We start from the raw sequence: 19835 nt of genomic DNA, 5'->3' as shown, positions 1-19835 counted from the left end.
ACATTGATTGCGGACGTATTTATAAACACTAGTTTTATATCTCCCTTGTCTGTCAATAAGCTTCTGCTGACGACAAAACAAATTTATCGACAATCAGTTAAATTACTTTATCTTTACACAACTGGCTTGTTACTACAATATCATAACATAATACTTGTCCCCCGTACCCAAAATGGAACCCAAGTACTCATCTTTCTCCGTATTTATGCCATTTATGCATTTAGGCCTACGTCATTTTATTGACGCATGGATTGTAACTAGCGCCATCACAGTTGTATAAAAAAATCCAAGTGTCGGAATAAAAATATAACATTATACACGCCATTTCACAATGTTAAATGTATTAAGTTGAATTCAAAGTTTACACATTTAACAATTGATTTATTCAGTAAGTAAAGAAAATATCACCTATAACTAAAATGGAATAATCGCAAGCGCAATCTAGTAGAGTGCGAAAAACGGCGTAAATAGAAAATACAACCATATGGATGAAGGAATAATAAGAAAAAAAACAGTCACAATGGCTCAACATATCTTGCATACAGAAACTGAATTATGTATTGACATATCCTAATAAATTACGGTAGTGGTTTACGAATTAATAATAAATTTCGCTCACATTCATCAGCAAGGAGAAACTCGCCACTGTGACATTACAGTAACTTATTTTATATCTTAAATTGAACAAATGTCATATAATAATGGTGCTGTTATATTATAACTTCTGATTCATATTTAAATTCATTAGCGAAACAGTTTGAACGCCTGTGGACGTAGATGTCTGTTATTATACTTGGTACCACTCCTCCTATATAAGTAAAATTAGATACCGCCACATTTACTATAAATGATGAGAATGTATGAAAAATTATTATCATAACACTGTTGGCTGCCTGTAGTAATCTTGATGCACCACCATAGATTGTTCTATTTCGTTGATATTTGTACATCCTAAAAAGAAATATCAGAACTGTGTTATAAGGTTTAATATAATACATTACAGAATAATAGTGCAATACACACTAACCATGGAGGTTTTACCTCATGCACTAATTTCCAACAACTCTTATGCTGTAGTAATTAACGCACAATTCTTACCCATTAAAGCCATCGTCTTCTCCACCTCATCCTTCAAAATGTCAAGCACTTGTTTGGCACCTTCGTATCCCTTGAAACAAGAAACAAACAGTAGTTGAATTTTAAAGGTTAAATGATCAATCCTCAACGTCATGGTAAACCATAAAATATCACGTCAACAATCACAATATTCATAATACATCATTGATGGCGCTAAATGTTATACGTTTAAAGTAAGGTTTTTAATATTATATATATCTATGTTTTAAGGCTAAACAAGTTTACCATATTATAATTTTAAACGTTAAATATTTACTCCACACAAGGAAAACTAGATCAAATCGTAAACAAAACAACGAAAGGTCGGCATCGGGTCTACAGTAGGCTCAGTGTGCGTTATAAATTACATTTGGCTACTACAGTGCAAATAGCTTATGCCGCGTTATTGTCATGGGAACAATCCAATCGTCATGGACAGTCTTCAGTCTTCATGGCCAACACTCAAACATCGCGGCAATAAGTCGTCAAGGAAAAAGTGAAATTACACTCTTCCTGGTTAACATACTTTACACGTCAAGCCCCATATGATTGGTCTACCAATAAAAACAGCTCTCGCTCCACGGGCCAATGCCTTGAAAACATCAGTTCCATGTCTTACACCACCATCCATGTAAACCTCAACACCAGAACCTTTAACAGCAGCAACAACCTCAGGTAAGGCATCAATCTAGTATCAAATCAGATAAAACGTTGAATGTAAACTAAACGAACAAAATAAAACATTTTTGGACAGAAAATGTCAATATTTTTTTGCTTTAAATTACAGTTGTTTGAAAATAATCGGGGTTTTTTGGTCAATGTAAATGACATTACATTAAGATTGCATTTTTCCGCTAGGGAAAATATATCTTTATTTTATTGATTGATTGGTTTATTTTTACGTACAGTTGCTGGAAGATAATCTAGTTGTCGTCCGCCGTGATTAGATACCAATATGGCATCAGCTCCACATTCAATTGCATTTTTGGCTTGGTCACCTACAAAAAAAAACCAATAAGTCAAGAAAACTACGGAGCGCGAGGTTATGATGATATGAACAAAGCAATTAATAATGATACATAGGCATAAAACCCGTTGTGCAATTAGTTTCAGAGATTATTATTGTGGTTTTAAACAACTTACCAGTTGTTATGCCTTTAAGAACCAATGGTAATTTTGTGAAAGATTTCAGCCATTTGATATCTTGCCAGGTTGCTGTGTTGTCAAACTTGCACGTAGTTATGTCTATATTAACTGGACTAAAAATATATATCACATTGCAAATGAGAACGAAATTGTAAATGTTAATTAATTTAGGTATACGGTTATTTACAATAGATTATCATTTAGCTAAACTTGAGTACAAATGAATGTGGGATACAACAATGTAAATGGTTGCCAAATGAGTTTTAACAATTTGGTTCAGTAAAAGGATTCCTCCATTCCATCACTCAGGAATGACCCGGAACCCAATGGATTAAACTCGTCACAACAGGATTCTACTGAGGATTTTTACCTTGGATATTACTTATATACTGATATAATAATAATTATAAAGTACTAACTTTGCATGGCCAGTAAATGTAAATAATGATGCGTTTCTGTCTTTCGTCGTTCTGTATTTCTTTCCAGGAAATGGTTGATCAACAGTCACAACTAACGCTGTGTATCCAGCCTTTTCAGCCCGTTCAATTAGATTCTCAAGTTGTTGTCGCGGCTTAAAGAATTGCACCTGCATCCATCGAACACCTTGAGGTGTCACGGCTGCTATTTCTTCTATTGTACGTGTTGACACGCAGCTTAGTGCCATTACAGACCCAACAGAAGCAGCAGCTACAGACAAAAAATGTATATAGTTTGTTCTTTTAATCATTAAACCAATTTCGAATATGCGGCCTCTTTTTGAGGATCCAATATTACAAAGCAACAGAGTCAGAAGGGCCTTTAAATGTATTTTCCAACAAGCTACTTATTCTGAAACCTGTATCTTCCTTGTGTTATCTACCCTGTGTTCGACTGTGCAAGGATTTCTTCGTAAAAATCAAAGACCCCTGTCACAGAATTATGTTGAAAATAACTGACTTTTCCAAAAAGGGTAAACTCTTTTTTATTTCGCGAACTGAATAGTTTGTGCAAATATCAGTATGTTGTACGTTTACGCGCATTCCAAAACACTTTGGATGTGCGTGTAAACTTATGTTTTTTCCCTTCTTTTTCTTTTGTAAAATGTCTTAATGTTTTTATTTTTGTATAGGCCTATAGACACATATTGTTATTGTTAAACTTCAATCAATTTGTATTCCTTTCAAGACGTGTTAATTTCATCGAATAATAAAGGTAACCACAATTTATACCATGTTGTTTAAATGAAATAAATAATATCGAATCGTAAGGTTATTATTATCGTCATCAAGCTTAACTGGAAACTGAGGAAATTTCGATTAGGTCTTCTGCGAACCCACGGCAGCCAGCAGTGCAGCGCCTGCCAGATCAGCACACCGGCAGACGATCCTCTACTCTTGTTCGCATAGTGAACCAAGTTCTTTAACATACACTTACATTATATACACGGGACCACCAACGACTTTACGTCCCATCCGAAGGACGATGCAATGGGAGTAAAGCATCTTGCCTGAAGATACATTCAATATGGTCAGGCAACTAGAACTCAAATCTGTATATTAGTAATTTATACTCTGATATTGTTCCAAAAAAATAAACTTTGATGACAAATCATATAAATTATTTCAATCAAAATTTATATTTTCTTTATTAAATTGATATTTGAAAATATACTGGTATACATAATTTTATTAGGCCTGTTTGGCAAAATATAAATTGTCTTTGTATTAACAAGAGAAACAAACTTGTATGAATCAAAAGAAATCAAAATATTGAACGCCCGTAGCCTTGAATTTTACAGGGGTAGGCCAAACACAAAAGGTGCAATAATTAGCAGGAGCAAAGCTAGTTACTAGACGTATTTACTATCTGATGCTAGTCTATAGTTTGAAAATCGCAGGCAAAATCTAACGGACTTGAAAAATAAAGAGTCCAATTCAGTCCGCATAGATCTAAATATTGAAACACAATACGGATGAGCTACTGTATTGTGCTCAAAAGAGTCAATACTGACTTTAAACCTGAATTACTGCAATTTTCGGTGTTTTTTATGTTTCAAAACAAATATTTCAAAACCATAGGTCATGCTTATACGTGCTATACATCTTATTATTGAGCGATCCGTATATATTGTATTTTAATAATATTGTAAGTTACCTCTAGTAGTTGCAACTTCACCTTCTTGAAAATCAGCCAATCTGTGAAAAGCTGTTGGTGATAAACCGACTGGCCAAGAGATAGGCTCACCTAGTATCGTTGTGCTTAAATCTATATTGGATACATATCGAAGAAGCTTCGGTCGCAAGCGGTATCTGTAAACAATTTGAATACAGTATACAGCTTGAAATATGTTGACAAATTTTACAATTAAAAGACATGTATAAACAAATTAAACTAAATAATGTACATAATAATACTATAATATGACACACTCCATTGATAGATGGGAATTCCCCTTTACTTTATTGTTTGTTTTATAAACCATCAAACCAAATGAAGGAAAAACAGAACCGGGTGAACCTCGCACTACTGATCATGAGCGACTCTCTTTGTATAATTAATATCATAATCATCTATTTAAGAATAGACTTTAAACAAATAAAGATATGTAATATAAGTAAAAGTACTTACAACTGAAGTTCCCTTCTACCATGCACTACTGTATTTAACATAACCTACTCAGATAACTATAGCTTCTTGCTATTAATGAAGACAATATTTCTAGCCTTACAAACCTTTTAAACGCCTCTCGGTTTTCCTTCAATGTAAACTGTTCGTTACAGCCGTCTGCAAAATAGTTGAATGATGAACTTTGTAACCGTTCACCTGCAACTTTTTGGAAATCGTCTAAACAAACATGGTCTTTGTCGTGAATTGGATTCATTGTACCTTAAAAATCAAAGGCTTTAAATTTCAACTTCTGTACAAAAAGGCTGCTTAGGATTGAATATATTTATTTTCTCAACTTGTTACGGGTCTCTTAATTAAATTTCACCAAAGATCGTAAACATTGATTGCAGAAATTAACCATGAGGGTGATACAACTAAAAAGTATACGTCTAAGATTGAATGTACAGTATTACATTAACTTATACAAAATAATTTCTAATAGCATTAAATGTACAGTATTAGTACATTATTATTATGTGATGAATGCAAGTACAGTGTTGTCTGTATCACAATAACAATTTATTTATTTATTCATTTATTCAGTAAGTAAAATGTATAACTAAAATGGAATAATCCCAAGCGCAAAGTAGAAATACTGTACAACCATGGAAGAAATATTTCCTCCATGGTACAACTATGTGGATATGAGACAACAACCAAAGAGATTAGAAATGCACGTTTTCCCTTTGTGTCGCACTTGCCGACAGTGTTTGCGTCTTGTACCTCTTTGAAAGTTTGAACTGGATAGAATGATACAAAAAACGATTAAACTGTATTATGCATATTCTGCATATAGCCAGAAACTCGTCCATTCGGCGTATGGTGTCTGCCTCTTTTTCTGCTTCTGCCATAATACCATTTAACTTTGTCCTTTTTTACCGTGGTTATGAAATATCATATGGGTCTATCGCTTGTCTGATGACAATCACTGTGTATTGCCTTATGATACACGGTATAGTTATACGGGTTCTATTTATCTATTTTCCATATCGTATAGATTCTTTGTGTAATGTCCAGTACTCGCATGCATACAGGAAGATTGAGATGGCCTGTGTGCGGAGTAACCTGAATTGTTTTTGTCTCTCTCCAAATAATTGTTAGCTTTGAAATTTTGTAGGCTCCTCTTCTTAAAAATTTGAACAACCTTTTCTTTCTATATAATTACTGCACACGATCATGACAATTTGAATAAAATTAAGTTTTTTGTATTGTTTTGTGTTTGTTTTATTGTTTCTTCTTTTAAGAAAACTGTGACAGGATTTGTATCTTATTTATCTATTTTCGCTAACATTTAAAAGACTTGCCACTAACAGAATTAGTTATCCGTCTAGTTTAAGTTCCGTATGGAAATTTGAAGGCTTATTATTTAAATATTATATTTTACACTGATTGAATAAATATCATATAATAACATTTGTTTTATCTTTCGTGGGAATTACCCTCCTTTATTGTAATTTCTTCTCATTTTCATTAACATGACTTTATGTCTTTATTTATGAACGTACGGTATTCATTTACAAACCAATGTATAATAGTATAAATACGGTAATTCTGTCATTCTTAAACCGATATAGATAAATATTTGGCATAAAGGTAAATAGACTCCACACAGATGAAGCTATAATAGAACCATTTATACAAAATAATATTAGTGAAAAAATACATTATACATATTGTATATTTAAAATTGTACAAATAAATGAAAATATTGCATATAAAAAACAGTGAATGAAATAAAATTAAAGTAAGTTCTCTAAAATGCTAGTTTTTAGTCGCGTGGACGCGACTCTATAGTTCACTATGTCGGTCGGTCGGTCGGTCTGTCTGTCGGTCTGTCTGTCGGTCAGTCGGTCGGTTGGTCTGTCGGTCTGTCTGTCGGTCGGTCTGTCGGTCTGTCTGTCGGTCCGGTATCACTATGCGTTTTAGCACGCGACTTATGGCTGTTGGCCCTGTTACATTTTTTGTCTGCTTTCATAAAATTGCATTTGTATTCATTAGTATCAATACAAATGCAAACACATTCCATATCACTTTATGTTTTTTTCGTTTTTTATAATTTTTCCAAAATGCATGATTTGTAAATGCAAAATGTGAATAATGAAATAAGTTCATTTACAGCTATGTCATATAATAACATTATTTATAGAGAAACTGTAATCATCCGGTGATTCTCTAAACTTCTGATTTATATTAGGTCTTTCATTAGCAAATGAATGATACACAATAACATATAACGTATAAGAACTTAGCGTTTTATTATGATTCTATACTAATGAGGTACTATTGTCTGTATATAATATATATTTTTTTTATAACCAATTATGAAGATAAACAAAATAGAACCATATTATGCCGACCGTCTTTATTCAACATTTTTCTCTATTGTATATCATTTAGCAATTGCACCTAGGTTGTGTTAATTGATTGTTTAACACTCTGGCACCAATTCCGCTGAATTAACTTCCCAATTCTGAATAGTAATCTTGACATTTTCAATTACAGTATAAGAAAAAAAAAATCACAATGCTTGCTGCCTGTAGTAATCTTGATGTACCACCATAGACGGTTCTATTTCGTTAACATTTCTACATCCTAAAAAAGAAAAGAAAAACATATCTCACACCTTGCGGTTTTTATGCTGCCATATACCGGTATTTGGTATTTCGTATTGACTACAGTAGAATTAAAGACACATTATACTTAGATGATAACGATCATCGATAACCAAGATATGCATTTCTTACATAATGACATCGAAACAAGTTTCATACTAGAATTATAAGATAACCATTAATGCTGCCAGTAATGAAAGTAATATTTTCACAAGTTTAATCAAATGACGTCATGGTTAGAAAGAGCATATTAACGTGACTATGCAACAACTTTATTGTTCCTATTGATCATGACGTCATTTGATTAAATAAAAAAAAATAAGATAGCATAAGTGGTTGTCCTATAGTTCTAGAATAAAAACTTTTCGAATTTGTGTTGTTTTATGTAAGAAAAATGTACGTTTAAAGAGTAATATTAAAAACAAAAAATTGTGGTGGTGATGATTATGAGAGTGAGTGGCCGAGCGGTTAAGACAGTGGAACCGTAATTACTATGATTAAGATGATTAGTGCTGTACATGGAACTAATTTCCCAAAACTTTTTTTGTTATTATGATCGACCATATTTCTTCTGTTAACATTGTTTGAAGCTGTTTTCAAAATTATTAATTAATTACCCATTAAAGCCATCGTTTTCTCCACCTCATCCTTTAAAATGTCAAGCACTTGTTTGGCACCTTCGTAGCCCTTGAAACAAGAAACAAACAGCTGTTACATTTTAAGAAAATTGAATAAAAGTAGTGTATGGGATATAAAAAAAAATATTTCTTACAAAAAAATGATGCTCGAATTTTTGTTTGACAGTTTTAATTATTGATCTTCATTAAATAATGCTTTGTATTGACAATCTATTTAACATAGGTCTACAGATTACTGTCTGCATACATCGTACATACTATATGTTTGCATGCCCAGTTCGAGTTTACAAAATTCCCATTTCGACTCTCTTCCCAGACGTGCTTTGGGGTATGTGAATGCCCAGTCCGAGTCGAGTTTGTTCAGCCTTAGTAAACTATATGTTGTATAAGCTTTCGCATGCTAACTGTTTCCTAATGCTTCCGTTCTCTTAAATATAACTGCTTAAAAGGATAGTAGTAGGTAGTAAACCATGACATGTTAATACAATGTCAATTACGTTCAACCAGAGAAGAATGTAATTTCATTCTTCCCTGGTTCAACTCCAACGTTTGGTCAATCCGCAACGTCACAGTCAATTTTCAATCATCATGGTAAACACCAAAATGTCACAGTCAATACTCAATTAGCATCATCATCATCATCGCAAGTTAGTCGACGCTCAAACGTCACCTTCACAATTGTTGTTCGGTTGTGTTAAACATACCTTACATGACAAGCCCCATATGATTGGTCTACCAATGAAAACAGCTCTCGCTCCACGGGCCAATGCCTTGAAAACATCAGTTCCATGTCTTACACCACCATCCATGTAAACCTCAACACCAGAACCTTTAACAGCAGCAACAACCTCTGGTAAAGCATCAATCTAGTAAAGTGAAACGTAAAGATTAAGCACTTTTTTATGTATAAGATACTATGAAGTGCACTGTAAGTAAATATAAATAATAATAAATGTTTATGACGCGTTATTGACGCGTGAGTGTGTTTTTATTTATTTTTACGTACAGTTGCAGGAAGATAATCTAGTTGTCGTCCGCCGTGATTAGAGACCAATATGGCATCAGCTCCACATTCAACTGCATTTTTGGCTTGGTCACCTTAAAAAATAATTGGTCATAGCAAACCACATAGAGACTAAGATTATGACTAATATAATATGTAGTTTGGGCAACCTCCATATCCGTATACGTATGGGTAAAACTCGCGATCTACGTCACACATTCTGTGTAGCTTGACATCAATGCCGTACCGTATACCTTTACCGTACGTGAATTCTGATTTTGAATGCATTTCACATGTTTACGGATACGTGTGCGTATGTGTTTCTATTGTAATAATATAGAAAGTGTGTCCCTGTGCTCTTTGTTCTGTAGTTTTGTTCCAACTAGAACGTAACGCATTTAGTTGGTCAATAAATAAAATCGAATAATTCATTGCTTGGGTCTCTAGTGGGAAACAAGCATTAGACAAAGATTGATCGTCCTTTAGATCGTGACGTTTAGTCAAAGATCCTTTGAATAAATACGAGTAGAAGAATATCTTTCATTGACCTGAAGATGGTAATTGTTCCATATTACCTCCTATGTCAAGAACCTTAGAAGAGCCTTTGCCCAATGCCATGTAAACAATAAGACGTATTACATTTTCATTGCCGCCTTGTTGAAAAAGATTATTAATAATAAGGATTTTTTATCCGATATCATAAGAAAAAACTGCATATAAGACCGGTAACGCAATTAGCAATACACACTGTTTATGATTTTACTCAAGCAAAAATGATAAAAAATGAACAAAACAAAAGTCTTCTTACTCGTTGTTATGCCTTTAAGAACCAATGGTAATTTTGTGAAAGATTTCAACCATTTAATATCATGCCAGGTTGCTGAGTTGTCAAAATCGACCTCCCCGACAGACAAGTCTACATTAACTGGCCTGAAAATATACAAACAAATAACACGATTAAACTGACAAAAACACTCCAATCTAACCTACAGTCATGCTAAAATGATGATGTGCCCTACAATTGTTATTATTCTCTTTATTCCAACATTTTCAAATACAAACTAGAAAGCCCTACATGGAGATTATTTGAGATGGCCTAGGAATGTTTTTTTGAAGAAAGATACAGAAGGTTTCATACTAGCTGCTCAAGAACAAGATTTAAGAACGAATGCGATAAAAATACAGTATAGATCAGAAACACCATCTTTAAAAATATAAAAACAATGATGCACTGTCAAATTATATACTTTTAAATTTAATATATGAACAAGGAAGAAAGTTAATGTTAAATTTGTTATTTCGGCCCATAATTTGTTTGATTGTCGAAATTATTTAAGAAACTTTAATATGCAATTAATGATGACTTAATCAACTTTTGTTCTCTTAATTTCATAATAAATCATACACATGATACACTTTAAGAAATTGAAATGCAAAATAGGTGTTCCCGAGCATTCTGACGATCTATATTAATTTTTAAATTTAGCATATTTTTACCATTTTGTTAACTTACACGTGCGTAGCCTGTCACTCGTATAACGTAATTTTGAGTTGAAAAGTGAATCAAATATGATGATATTATTTAAAAAAGGTTGTAAAACTGAAATCGGGCAAAAAGAGTGCGTATTAACGTTTAACTGCAAAAATCTGTGCACTCATGGCAATTTTTGTAAACGCTTAAAATTGCCTGAAACGTACTCTAATTTCATATAAAATAAATTTTGACAATTCTGAAAATGTTAAGCGCGCGCGATTTTCTCATTCTCACAGATTTCCTTATCTTTATCGTTTCAAATTAATTAATTAAATTTCACTATATCACCGGGCGGTTTAGAATTAATGTTCTTTGCCTAATGTGTTTATATATATATAAGTATCTCTTCGGAGATCCCGCCTCGTGAATAAAAATACTGAAAGATGAGGGCGTATCAATTGGATCTCTGGTGCGCGTGCGTACAACTGAGGACTAGTTGTGTTCCAACTATACCACGCCGAGAATGTTAAAGGGTCGTTATCCAATCGAGTTAAAGAACAATACCATGAAAGCCCCAGTGGTCTAATGGTTAGGGCAACTGCATATCAAGCAGACGGTCCGAGTTCGAGTCTTGATTGGGGCGACTTTTTCTCATTCTCACAGATTTCCTCATCTTTATCGTTTCAAAATTAATTAAATAATTTTCAGTGTATCACCGGGCGGGTTGGAATTTATTTCTATGCCTGTTGTGTTTATATATATATATATATATATATATATATATATATATATATATATATATATATATATATATATATATATATAAATCCAAAGGCAAATAACTGAAAAAAATGACAATGCTGTGTGTATAAGTGGCTGGATCTCAATTGAGATACAAAATAAAAAGCGAAAAGCTAAATCAAAACGATAAAGTAAAACAGCCAGAAAGGTTAGCAGAGCTTTCGAGCAACACTAGCCCTTCATCAGTGCAATGCATATATATATATAATTCTAAAAATGCAGCGTTACATATAGGTTATATGAATGGTAAAACTTTAGAACAAATGACTTTCGAAGACGATCATGATCTCCTCTTAGTGGACGTAGCCTGATACCCGATCTGTTTAAAACGTAGTACTTATTTAGTGGGTGTGTATGGTCATTCGTAATCATTTTAACTTTATGTAATACTCTTTTTTTCATAAGTTTGTTGAATTGTTGGTAATAGCTTTAGTAATACAGAAGAAAAGTGAAAAAAGTAGCCGAAACTAATAGTTTGCACTGCTATTAAATATTATCCGAATGGCAGACATTTACATCCCGCAAGATTGACAAATGATAATGACATTACTTATGAAAAAATAAAGTAGGCCTACTAACTTTGCATGACCAGTGAATGTTAACAAGGACGCATTATAGTCTTTCGTGAAATTGTATTTCTTTCCACGGATTGGTTGATCAACAGTTACAACTAACGCCGTGTATCCAGACTGTTCAGCCCGTTCAATGAGATTCTCCAGTTGTTTTCGAGGATTAAGAAATTGCACCTGCATCCATCGAACACCATGAGGTGTGGCAGCTGCTACGTCTTCTATTGTACGTGTTGATAGACAACTTAGTGTCATCACAGATCCGACAGAAGTCGCAGCTATAAGATAATATTATGTAAAGTTTGCCCTTTCAAGAAATAAAGAATCGTGAAGTATACAAAAAGCATGGTTACCACACGTAAAACGTATTTAAAAACAACATACCAGCATTTTGAACAGTAATAGAGTTTTTATACTTTTAGGGTCACAAAATAAAAGTTAATGACAAATCAGATAAACTGCTCTTGACATTTGATGTATATAATAAATCTAAAGGCAAATTAAACTGAAAGTTAATTTTGAGTATTATACCTATGTTACCGATTTATAAGCTGCACTGCAAACGTTTATGTGTTTAATTTACATAATTTTATAATGAAAATATAGGTCACGACTTTCTAAATTAATCAGCTATCCGTTTAGGCTAGTCAATCTAGCAAAAAAAAACAGCCCAAAGTGAAACAAATTGCAAACAGAGATTTTTCTTTTTTAAATGGTCATATATGATGAGGAGATCAAAATTTGAGCATCACACCTCTGTCACTCATCCCGATGATATGCAAATTAGCTTAAAATATGCAAATTAGGGGTAAATTACAGGGTTACCATATCTCAAAAACTACTAGTCCGAGAGAGTTGATATTTTCACTGATCTATTCAAAATGTATATATTTATATTTACTCTAATGAAACATTTTACGAAAAAATGACCGGAAGTACAACATTTGACCTTCGACCCCATTTCCCAATGTTTGCATATTATACAATGTGACTAAAATGTCTGTAGAGACTTTATTTTGCCCTCAAATGACCCAGACATAGGTTCCTAATAACCAGCATAGGATCACTTTGTAATTCCCAAAATCACACCTTTGTCACACACCTCGAAAGTATGCAAATTAGTAGTACAATTTAAATAAAATATGCAAATAAGGGGAAAAAATTACAGTTGTCCTATATCTCGAAAACCACTAATGCTAGAGAGCTGATTTTTTCACAGCCGTATTCAAAATGTACATATTTTTATTTGCTCCAATGAAACATTTTACAAAAAATTGACCGGAAGTATGACATTTGACCCTCGACCCCATTTCTCAATATTGCATATATAAATGAAACTAAAATGTCTGTAGAGACTTTGTTTTGCCCTCAAATGACTCCGATACAGGTTTCTAATAGCCAACATAGGACTGTTTAGTAGATCTCAAAATCACACCTGTATCACTCACCTCCAAAGTATGCAAATTATTAGTACAAGTTACATGAAATATGCAAATTAGAGGGTGAAATTAAAGGTTCCTATATATCGAAAACCACTAAGGTAGAGAGTTGATTTTTTCAATAACTTGTTCAGAATGTACATATTTATATTTACTCTAATGAAACATTTTACGAAAAAATGACCGGAAATACAACAATTGACCCTCGACCCCATTTATCAATGTTTGCATACATAATGCGACTAAAATGTCTGTAGAGACTTTGTTTTGGACTCAAATAACTCGGATACATGTTTCCTATAGTCAGCATAGGACCGCTTTGTAATTCCCAAAATCACGCCTTCATTTTGGCATGGTTGGAATTCCCCTTTTTCGTATTAGTTTATGTACAGCGCTTAGAGGTTTCACAACATTAGGCGCTATAATCCAGGATATTATTATTATTATTTCTCAATATTTGCATAATGCAACTAAAATGTATGTACAGACATTGTTTTAGCCTCAAATGACTCGGATACAGGTTTTATATAGCCAGTATAAGTCAAGCACCTCGAAAGGATGCAAATTAGTAGTACAAGCTATATGAAATATGCAAATTACAGTGAATTGCCTTATGTATCTCGAAAACGCTAATGACCGAGAGAGAGAGAGAGATATGGCAACTTTCTAGTACTACTGATTTGCATACTTTCAAGCGAAGTAACAGAGGTGTGATTTTGAGAATTACTAAACAGTTCTATGCTGGCTATAGAAAACCTGTATCTGGGTCATTATTGAAAAAAAAATTATCGAAAGTATGACATTTGACCCTCGAACCTATTTCTCAATATTTGCATATAATGTAACTAAAATGTATGTACAGACTTTGTTTTGGCCTCAAATGACTTGGATACAGGTTTTATATAGCCAGTATAGGATCGTTTAGTAATTCCAAAAAGTCAAGCAACTCGAAAGTATGCCAATTATTAGTACAAGTTATATGAAATATGCAAATTACAGCCTTATGTATCTCGAAAAACGCTAATGACCGATAGAGATATGGCAACTTTCACCTCTTGTACTACTAATTTGCATATTTTCTAGGGAAGTAACAAAGGTGTGATTTTGAGAATTACTAACAGTTCTATGCTGGCTATAGAAAACCTGTATCTGAGTCATTTGAGGCCAAAACAGTCTGTACAGATATTTTAGTTGAATTATATGAAAATATTGAGAAATAGGGTCAAGGGTCAAATGTCATAATTCAATCATGACAATTTTTGCGTAAAATGTTTCATTACAGCGAATATAAATAATATGTACATTCTGAATCAACTCTGAATTCAAATCAACTCTCTAGCATTAATGGTTTTTGAGATATGGGAAGACTGTAATTTCACCCCCTAATTTGCATATTTCATGTAACTTGTACTAATAATTTGCATACTTTGAAGGCGAGTGATACAGGTGTGATTTTGAGATTTACTAAACATTCCTATGTTGGCTATTAGAAACCTGTATCCGAGTCATTTGAGGGCAAAACAAAGTCTCTACAGACATTTTAGTTTTCATTATATATGCAATATTGAGAAATGGGGTCGAGGGTCAAATGTCATAGTTCCGGGCATTTTTTTGTAAAATGTCTCATTACAGCAAATATAAATATATACATTTTAAATATTTTAGTGAAAAAATCAACACTCTAGCATTAGCGGTTTTCGAGATATGGCAACGCTGTAATTTCACTCCCTAATTTGCATATTTAATATTACTTGTACTACTAATTTGCATACTTTCGAGGTGCATGACGAAATTGTGATTTTAGGAATTATAATACAGTTCTATGGTGGGTATTGAAAAACAATATCCAAGTCATTGAGTCCAAAATAAAGTCTCTACAGACATTTTAATCACATATTTATGTAAATATTGAGAAATGGGGTCAAGGGTCAAAATTTGGTACTTCCGGACATTTTTATGTAAAATGTCTCATTAGAGCAAATATAAATATATATATTCTGAACCAGACTGTGCAAAAATGAACTCTCTACGATTAGTAGTTTTTAAGATATGGTAACCCTGTAATTTCACCCTAATTTGCATATTTAAGCTAATTTGCATACCTTCGGGATGAGTGTCAGAGGTGTGATGCTCAAAAAATAATCACCTTATCATATGTAACCATTTAAAAAAAAATCTCTGTTTGCAATTTGTTTCACTCAAAATGCTAGATTGACTAGCCTAGTTCTTCTTTATTCTTGTAAACTTTTTAAATTTACCTCTAGCAGTTGCAACTTCGCCTTCATCACAATCAGCCAGTCTCTGAATAGCTGTTGGTGATAAACAAACTGGCCAAGAGATACGCTCACCCAGTATCGTTGTGCTTAAATCTATATTGGATACATCTCGAAGAAGCTTCGGTCGCATGCGGTATCTGTAAACAAAATATCTGTAGGCTTACGTATTCACACTCATTCACAAATAAAGTCCTGTCTACACTATCAAACAAGTTTGAACAAGAAATATTTCTTACAAAAAACGCTGCTTGCTTTATTGAAAAATATTTTTTATTTCAAATGTTTTTGAATGTGTCATTTTATTGTCACATAATAGATAGTTATTTTACCTGAAAAAAATGTAATTTAAAGCAACAAATACTTAAATTGTCTGTCAGACAATGGTTTTTGGGTTTCTTTTCATTTTTTATATGTGAATAAATATTACTTTTTTGTTACAGAAGTGAATACTCAATTTCTGTCACTTTAGTTAATTTTATTGCTAAGGTCAAATCTGGGGGTCACTTCATCACCCTAGATATTTCAATTGTGAAGTATCCTATTACAAACACAAACTTTAAATGGACTGTTTCGATAATAATTCAATGAATATCTGACAGTGAATATACCAGAAATGCTTAGGGATTTGTAATTTTAGCATGACATGTCCTACAGCCGTTTTTTGGGTCTACTGTAGCAGCTGGAATCAATAAATCATAGTGGAGTTTCCATTTTTACAAAACGGTCTGTCCTTAGAACTATAACTGCTGCTTCTGATTGAGTAGTCCTAATGAGACGTAGCGGGCTAGAGCAGCAGCGTGAAAACAAGTATAATATAAGTAAGTAATATACCTACCCAAATATGGTAGTAATATGACATCATCATGTCCATTATTATGATCACATCACATTTTTCTTGTCACATAAACTTGCTCTGTCTACACTATCACACTTTTAAAGTGTGATATTGTAGACAGAGTTTATGTTTTGCCACCATGTACTATATTGGTCCATGGATTAAAGAATAGAAGGATATGCATCGACGGTGACATCAAACGATTTTACAACGCGCTTGCCTATACTAAAGCACTGCTGCCAATCAAACAAACACGTTCATTGAACTCCGTGTCTCTAACCGCGGCCCTCTGTAAAACGCTGCGAATCAACTGTTACATTTTTTGAGACCAAAACGTAACCATGTAGAAATCGTATGCGCAGTCTGAATGTTCTATTGACATGTCTGCGTCGATGATTAATTGATAACAAACATATATTGCTGAATAATTCTGTTTTAGTTTCATCACAATCGGACTACGAAAAGTTCACTTTCTTACGACTGGTAATTTTAGGTAGTTGGTAATATTAATAAAATATGCCATTTTTATATTTGAATTATCATTATTTGCCTGCCATCTTCTGTCATTAAAAATTGCGTTAATCTATAGAATATTAAATTATGCATTTGACCATGTATGTTGTTAGCGTGGCCGGTGTTCAGACATACAACAATCGTGTTTTTTAATATATGGCTAAGCAGTGGTTTCTTCATAAATCTCCTTAATTATCGATGTGATTATATTTAAACTGTAGTGCCTGGTGATTGGCTAGTGGTTATGTCATCCACATCACATCCAATCACCGGGCCTAATTGAATGAAAACAGCGATCCCTGATCCGGGATTGGCTGGCTATGTATAGTTGCGATTCGTTACCTAGCGGTCGTTTTGAAAAGTACACGCAGGGCAAACTTGATCACGAACAAACGAAGTAGGCCTACCTATTATTATTATTCACACAAGAAGTAAGACAACGGTGAGTATTTAAGATTAGCCTAGGCCTACCTAGGCAGTATCAATGTCGGCAAATCATAGGGTTTACTAGCCCAGTTTAGCCTAGTTAGTACAAGGCCTGGGCCTAGCTAGGCTAGCATTCTTGCTGATTTTGTAATTTTACAACAAATGAGACAACTAATAGTTATTGTCTCAGATGTAGGGCTACTACAGGTCATAAAATGCTACTTTAATCATCATAAAAAAATCATTAGCGTAGATCAATCGCGGCAGAAACCAACATAGTCAATAGTTGACCATCTACAAACATCATGCCACCAAAGAACGCGCGAAAGAAGCGTAGTAGCCAACAAGGTTAAATGTCGTTGCACATGTGCAGTAAACAATATATTAGGCACGCGACCGTTTCGTTGTTACCATGCGGTTAATTAAACTGTAACATTGTGGGCGGTCCGCGGTCTGTCGGCGAGAGTCAAGGAACCCTTGATCTCACGTCGATGCATATCCTTCTATTCTTTAATCCATGATTGGTCTAGCATAAACAACTAAGATCACTCTTTTTTTGCCCATTCAAACTAAAGCGGTTCGTATAATTTACCCTTTATTTTTTACCTCTATCAATTGTAATTGTAACAGTTCATTAGTTCAAAGCTATTATTTATTCTGCGGGTCCATATAAACTTTTTTATTTGATGAATAATTAAAATGAATTAATAATAAATAAAATTACAATGTGGTTGGTATAAGAAAAATGAAGTTGTATTTTCAAACTTAATTAATTCGTTCTTAACTTTTAATTCATCTTTCTTTTCCGTTTTCAAGATCTATAATTCTTAACCTTAACCTTTGTTTAAACTGTATATTTATATGAAAATCTTCTAATTTTAAAACTTGATTTGATTTGTATATTTTAGACTTAAGTTAAGCCTTGTCTACACTATCAAACTTTCTGTGTCAAAAAAGTTTGATGTGCCCATGGTAGAGCTATGCTTAAATATGGTAGTGATGTGATATCATCATGTCCATGGGCACATCACATTTTTTTGACAAATAAAGTTTGATAGTGTAGACAATGCTTTAGTTTAATGTTTGCCTTTTCAATACCCTTTAGTAATGTTATTTCTGTAATAGCATTTACCATCTCCTATACGTGCTGTGCAATACAAACAGTAAATTCTTTACTTGCAAAGCCTACCAATTTTCATTTCTCCTGTATAACTTTTTAATCTGAAAATCATAGATTACTTTTGTAACCATAATCGAATGGCATTATTTCCTATTTCAGAATTGTGTGGCATCGGGCATCCTCATATTTCTAGCCCATACGTAAAGCAGTAATTAGTATTTTAAAATGAAATGTAATAATGGTTGCATTATTAACAGGTAAAGTATGTAAGTTAAGATTCGATACTAATAAGAAGATTTGTCTGACAACCATCTTAGCTAATTCTTACCCATTGCTAGTAAGTACAGTGTATCTAACCTTACATACCTTTTAAACGCCTCTCGGTTTTCCTTCAATGTAAACTGTTCGTTACAGCCGTCTGCAAAATAGTTGAATGATGAACTTTGTAACTGTTCATTTGCAGCTTTTTGGAAATCATCTAAACAAACATAGTCTTGGTCTTGAATTGAATTCATTGTCTCTATGGACAGATGAAAGCTAAAAAAAATACGTTTTATGTATGGCAAGTCTGTTAAAGAAACTATTTCTTTTCTCCGGTGGTACGGGTCTCTTAAATGCATCAAAGATCGTAAACATTGATTGCAGAGATAATAACCAAACACCAGAAGTCGAAACGAAAATTATATAAAATAAAACTTAAGAGATGTTGACTACAAATATCGACCTATTTCATTAAAAAGTGGCCAAATGCCAAAAAATGAATTGTCTTCATACTTTGGTAATTAATCACACTTTAGGTGAATGTAACAAAACTGAAATATTTTTGAAAATTAATGGTTGCCATGGTAACATGTGTGTGATTTTACACCCCCCCCCCCCCCACCCCCAAATGCAAATTTCACCATTTTGGTATGTGAATTTTGCCCTTATTTAGATATGGCACCTATGACAAACGAAAAAGAATTTGTGAATTGTTTTTGTGAAATCTTTTTTGTACCAGTATTGTCTCTTTATTTTGATGTAAGTTGATTGTAATTTGATAATTAATGACGTCACATAAGGACATAAGGTTATGTTTTTCTAAAGATGTATTGTCCCCCAAAAACATGAAAAATGAAGATTAATTACATCAGACTTTGATAGGTTATTTGAGGGAATAGACACTTGTGGAAGAGAGATTTGAATGTTCCATTTATCGCCATGCACATCGTACATTTTGTA

General features: G+C 33.3%; 2 protein-coding genes across 3 annotated transcripts; both read right to left on the bottom strand.

The window, feature by feature from the left end:
• Positions 1 to 693: 693 nt before the first annotated feature.
• On the bottom strand, positions 694 to 5208 carry LOC140060269 (2-Hydroxyacid oxidase 1-like). 2 transcript variants are annotated; one of them, XM_072106409.1, is made up of 8 exons: positions 4974 to 5208; positions 4396 to 4550; positions 2682 to 2949; positions 2260 to 2375; positions 2023 to 2114; positions 1643 to 1804; positions 1099 to 1168; positions 694 to 951 (listed from the first exon to the last, which is right to left on the bottom strand). In XM_072106409.1, the coding sequence occupies exons 1-8, from the start codon at positions 5120 to 5122 to the stop codon at positions 875 to 877; spliced, it is 1089 nt and encodes a 362-aa protein (XP_071962510.1). In that variant the 5' UTR covers positions 5123 to 5208; the 3' UTR covers positions 694 to 874. The 2 variants fall into 2 exon arrangements, with proteins under 2 accessions (XP_071962510.1, XP_071962511.1); XM_072106410.1 differs by having other exon boundaries at positions 4870 to 4985.
• A 2047-nt stretch (positions 5209 to 7255) lies between these two features.
• LOC140061105 (2-Hydroxyacid oxidase 1-like) lies at positions 7256 to 19165 on the bottom strand. The gene is made up of 8 exons (XM_072107556.1): positions 18981 to 19165; positions 15703 to 15857; positions 12016 to 12283; positions 9970 to 10091; positions 9165 to 9256; positions 8863 to 9024; positions 8138 to 8207; positions 7256 to 7500 (listed from the first exon to the last, which is right to left on the bottom strand). The coding sequence occupies exons 1-8, from the start codon at positions 19127 to 19129 to the stop codon at positions 7427 to 7429; spliced, it is 1092 nt and encodes a 363-aa protein (XP_071963657.1). The 5' UTR covers positions 19130 to 19165; the 3' UTR covers positions 7256 to 7426.
• Between the last annotated feature and the right edge of the window lie 670 nt (positions 19166 to 19835).

This window comes from Antedon mediterranea, chromosome 10, assembly GCF_964355755.1.
Source record: "Antedon mediterranea chromosome 10, ecAntMedi1.1, whole genome shotgun sequence".
Classification (NCBI taxonomy): domain Eukaryota; kingdom Metazoa; phylum Echinodermata; class Crinoidea; order Comatulida; family Antedonidae; genus Antedon; species Antedon mediterranea.
The sequence above is the reverse complement of the archived record's forward strand: the minus strand, read 5'-3'. Positions and strand labels throughout refer to the sequence as shown.

Bases quoted from the DNA above. Each gene is read 5' to 3' on its own strand.
- LOC140060269 (XM_072106409.1), bottom strand. From the start codon at position 5,122: ATGAATCCAATTCACGACAAAGACCATGTTTGTTTAGACGATTTCCAA. The intron at 2,115-2,259 runs GTAAGTTGTTTA...TTTTTTTTGTAG, and splicing joins TCTTAAAGGCATAACAACTG to GTGACCAAGCCAAAAATGCA. The intron at 952-1,098 runs GTAAGAATTGTG...ATTTCTTTTTAG, and splicing joins GAAGACGATGGCTTTAATGG to GATGTACAAATATCAACGAA.
- LOC140061105 (XM_072107556.1), bottom strand. From the start codon at position 19,129: ATGAATTCAATTCAAGACCAAGACTATGTTTGTTTAGATGATTTCCAA. The intron at 10,092-12,015 runs GTTAGTAGGCCT...GTATATTTTCAG, and splicing joins ACATTCACTGGTCATGCAAA to GCCAGTTAATGTAGACTTGT. The intron at 8,208-8,862 runs GTATGTTTAACA...TCTTGTTTCAAG, and splicing joins TATGGGGCTTGTCATGTAAG to GGCTACGAAGGTGCCAAACA.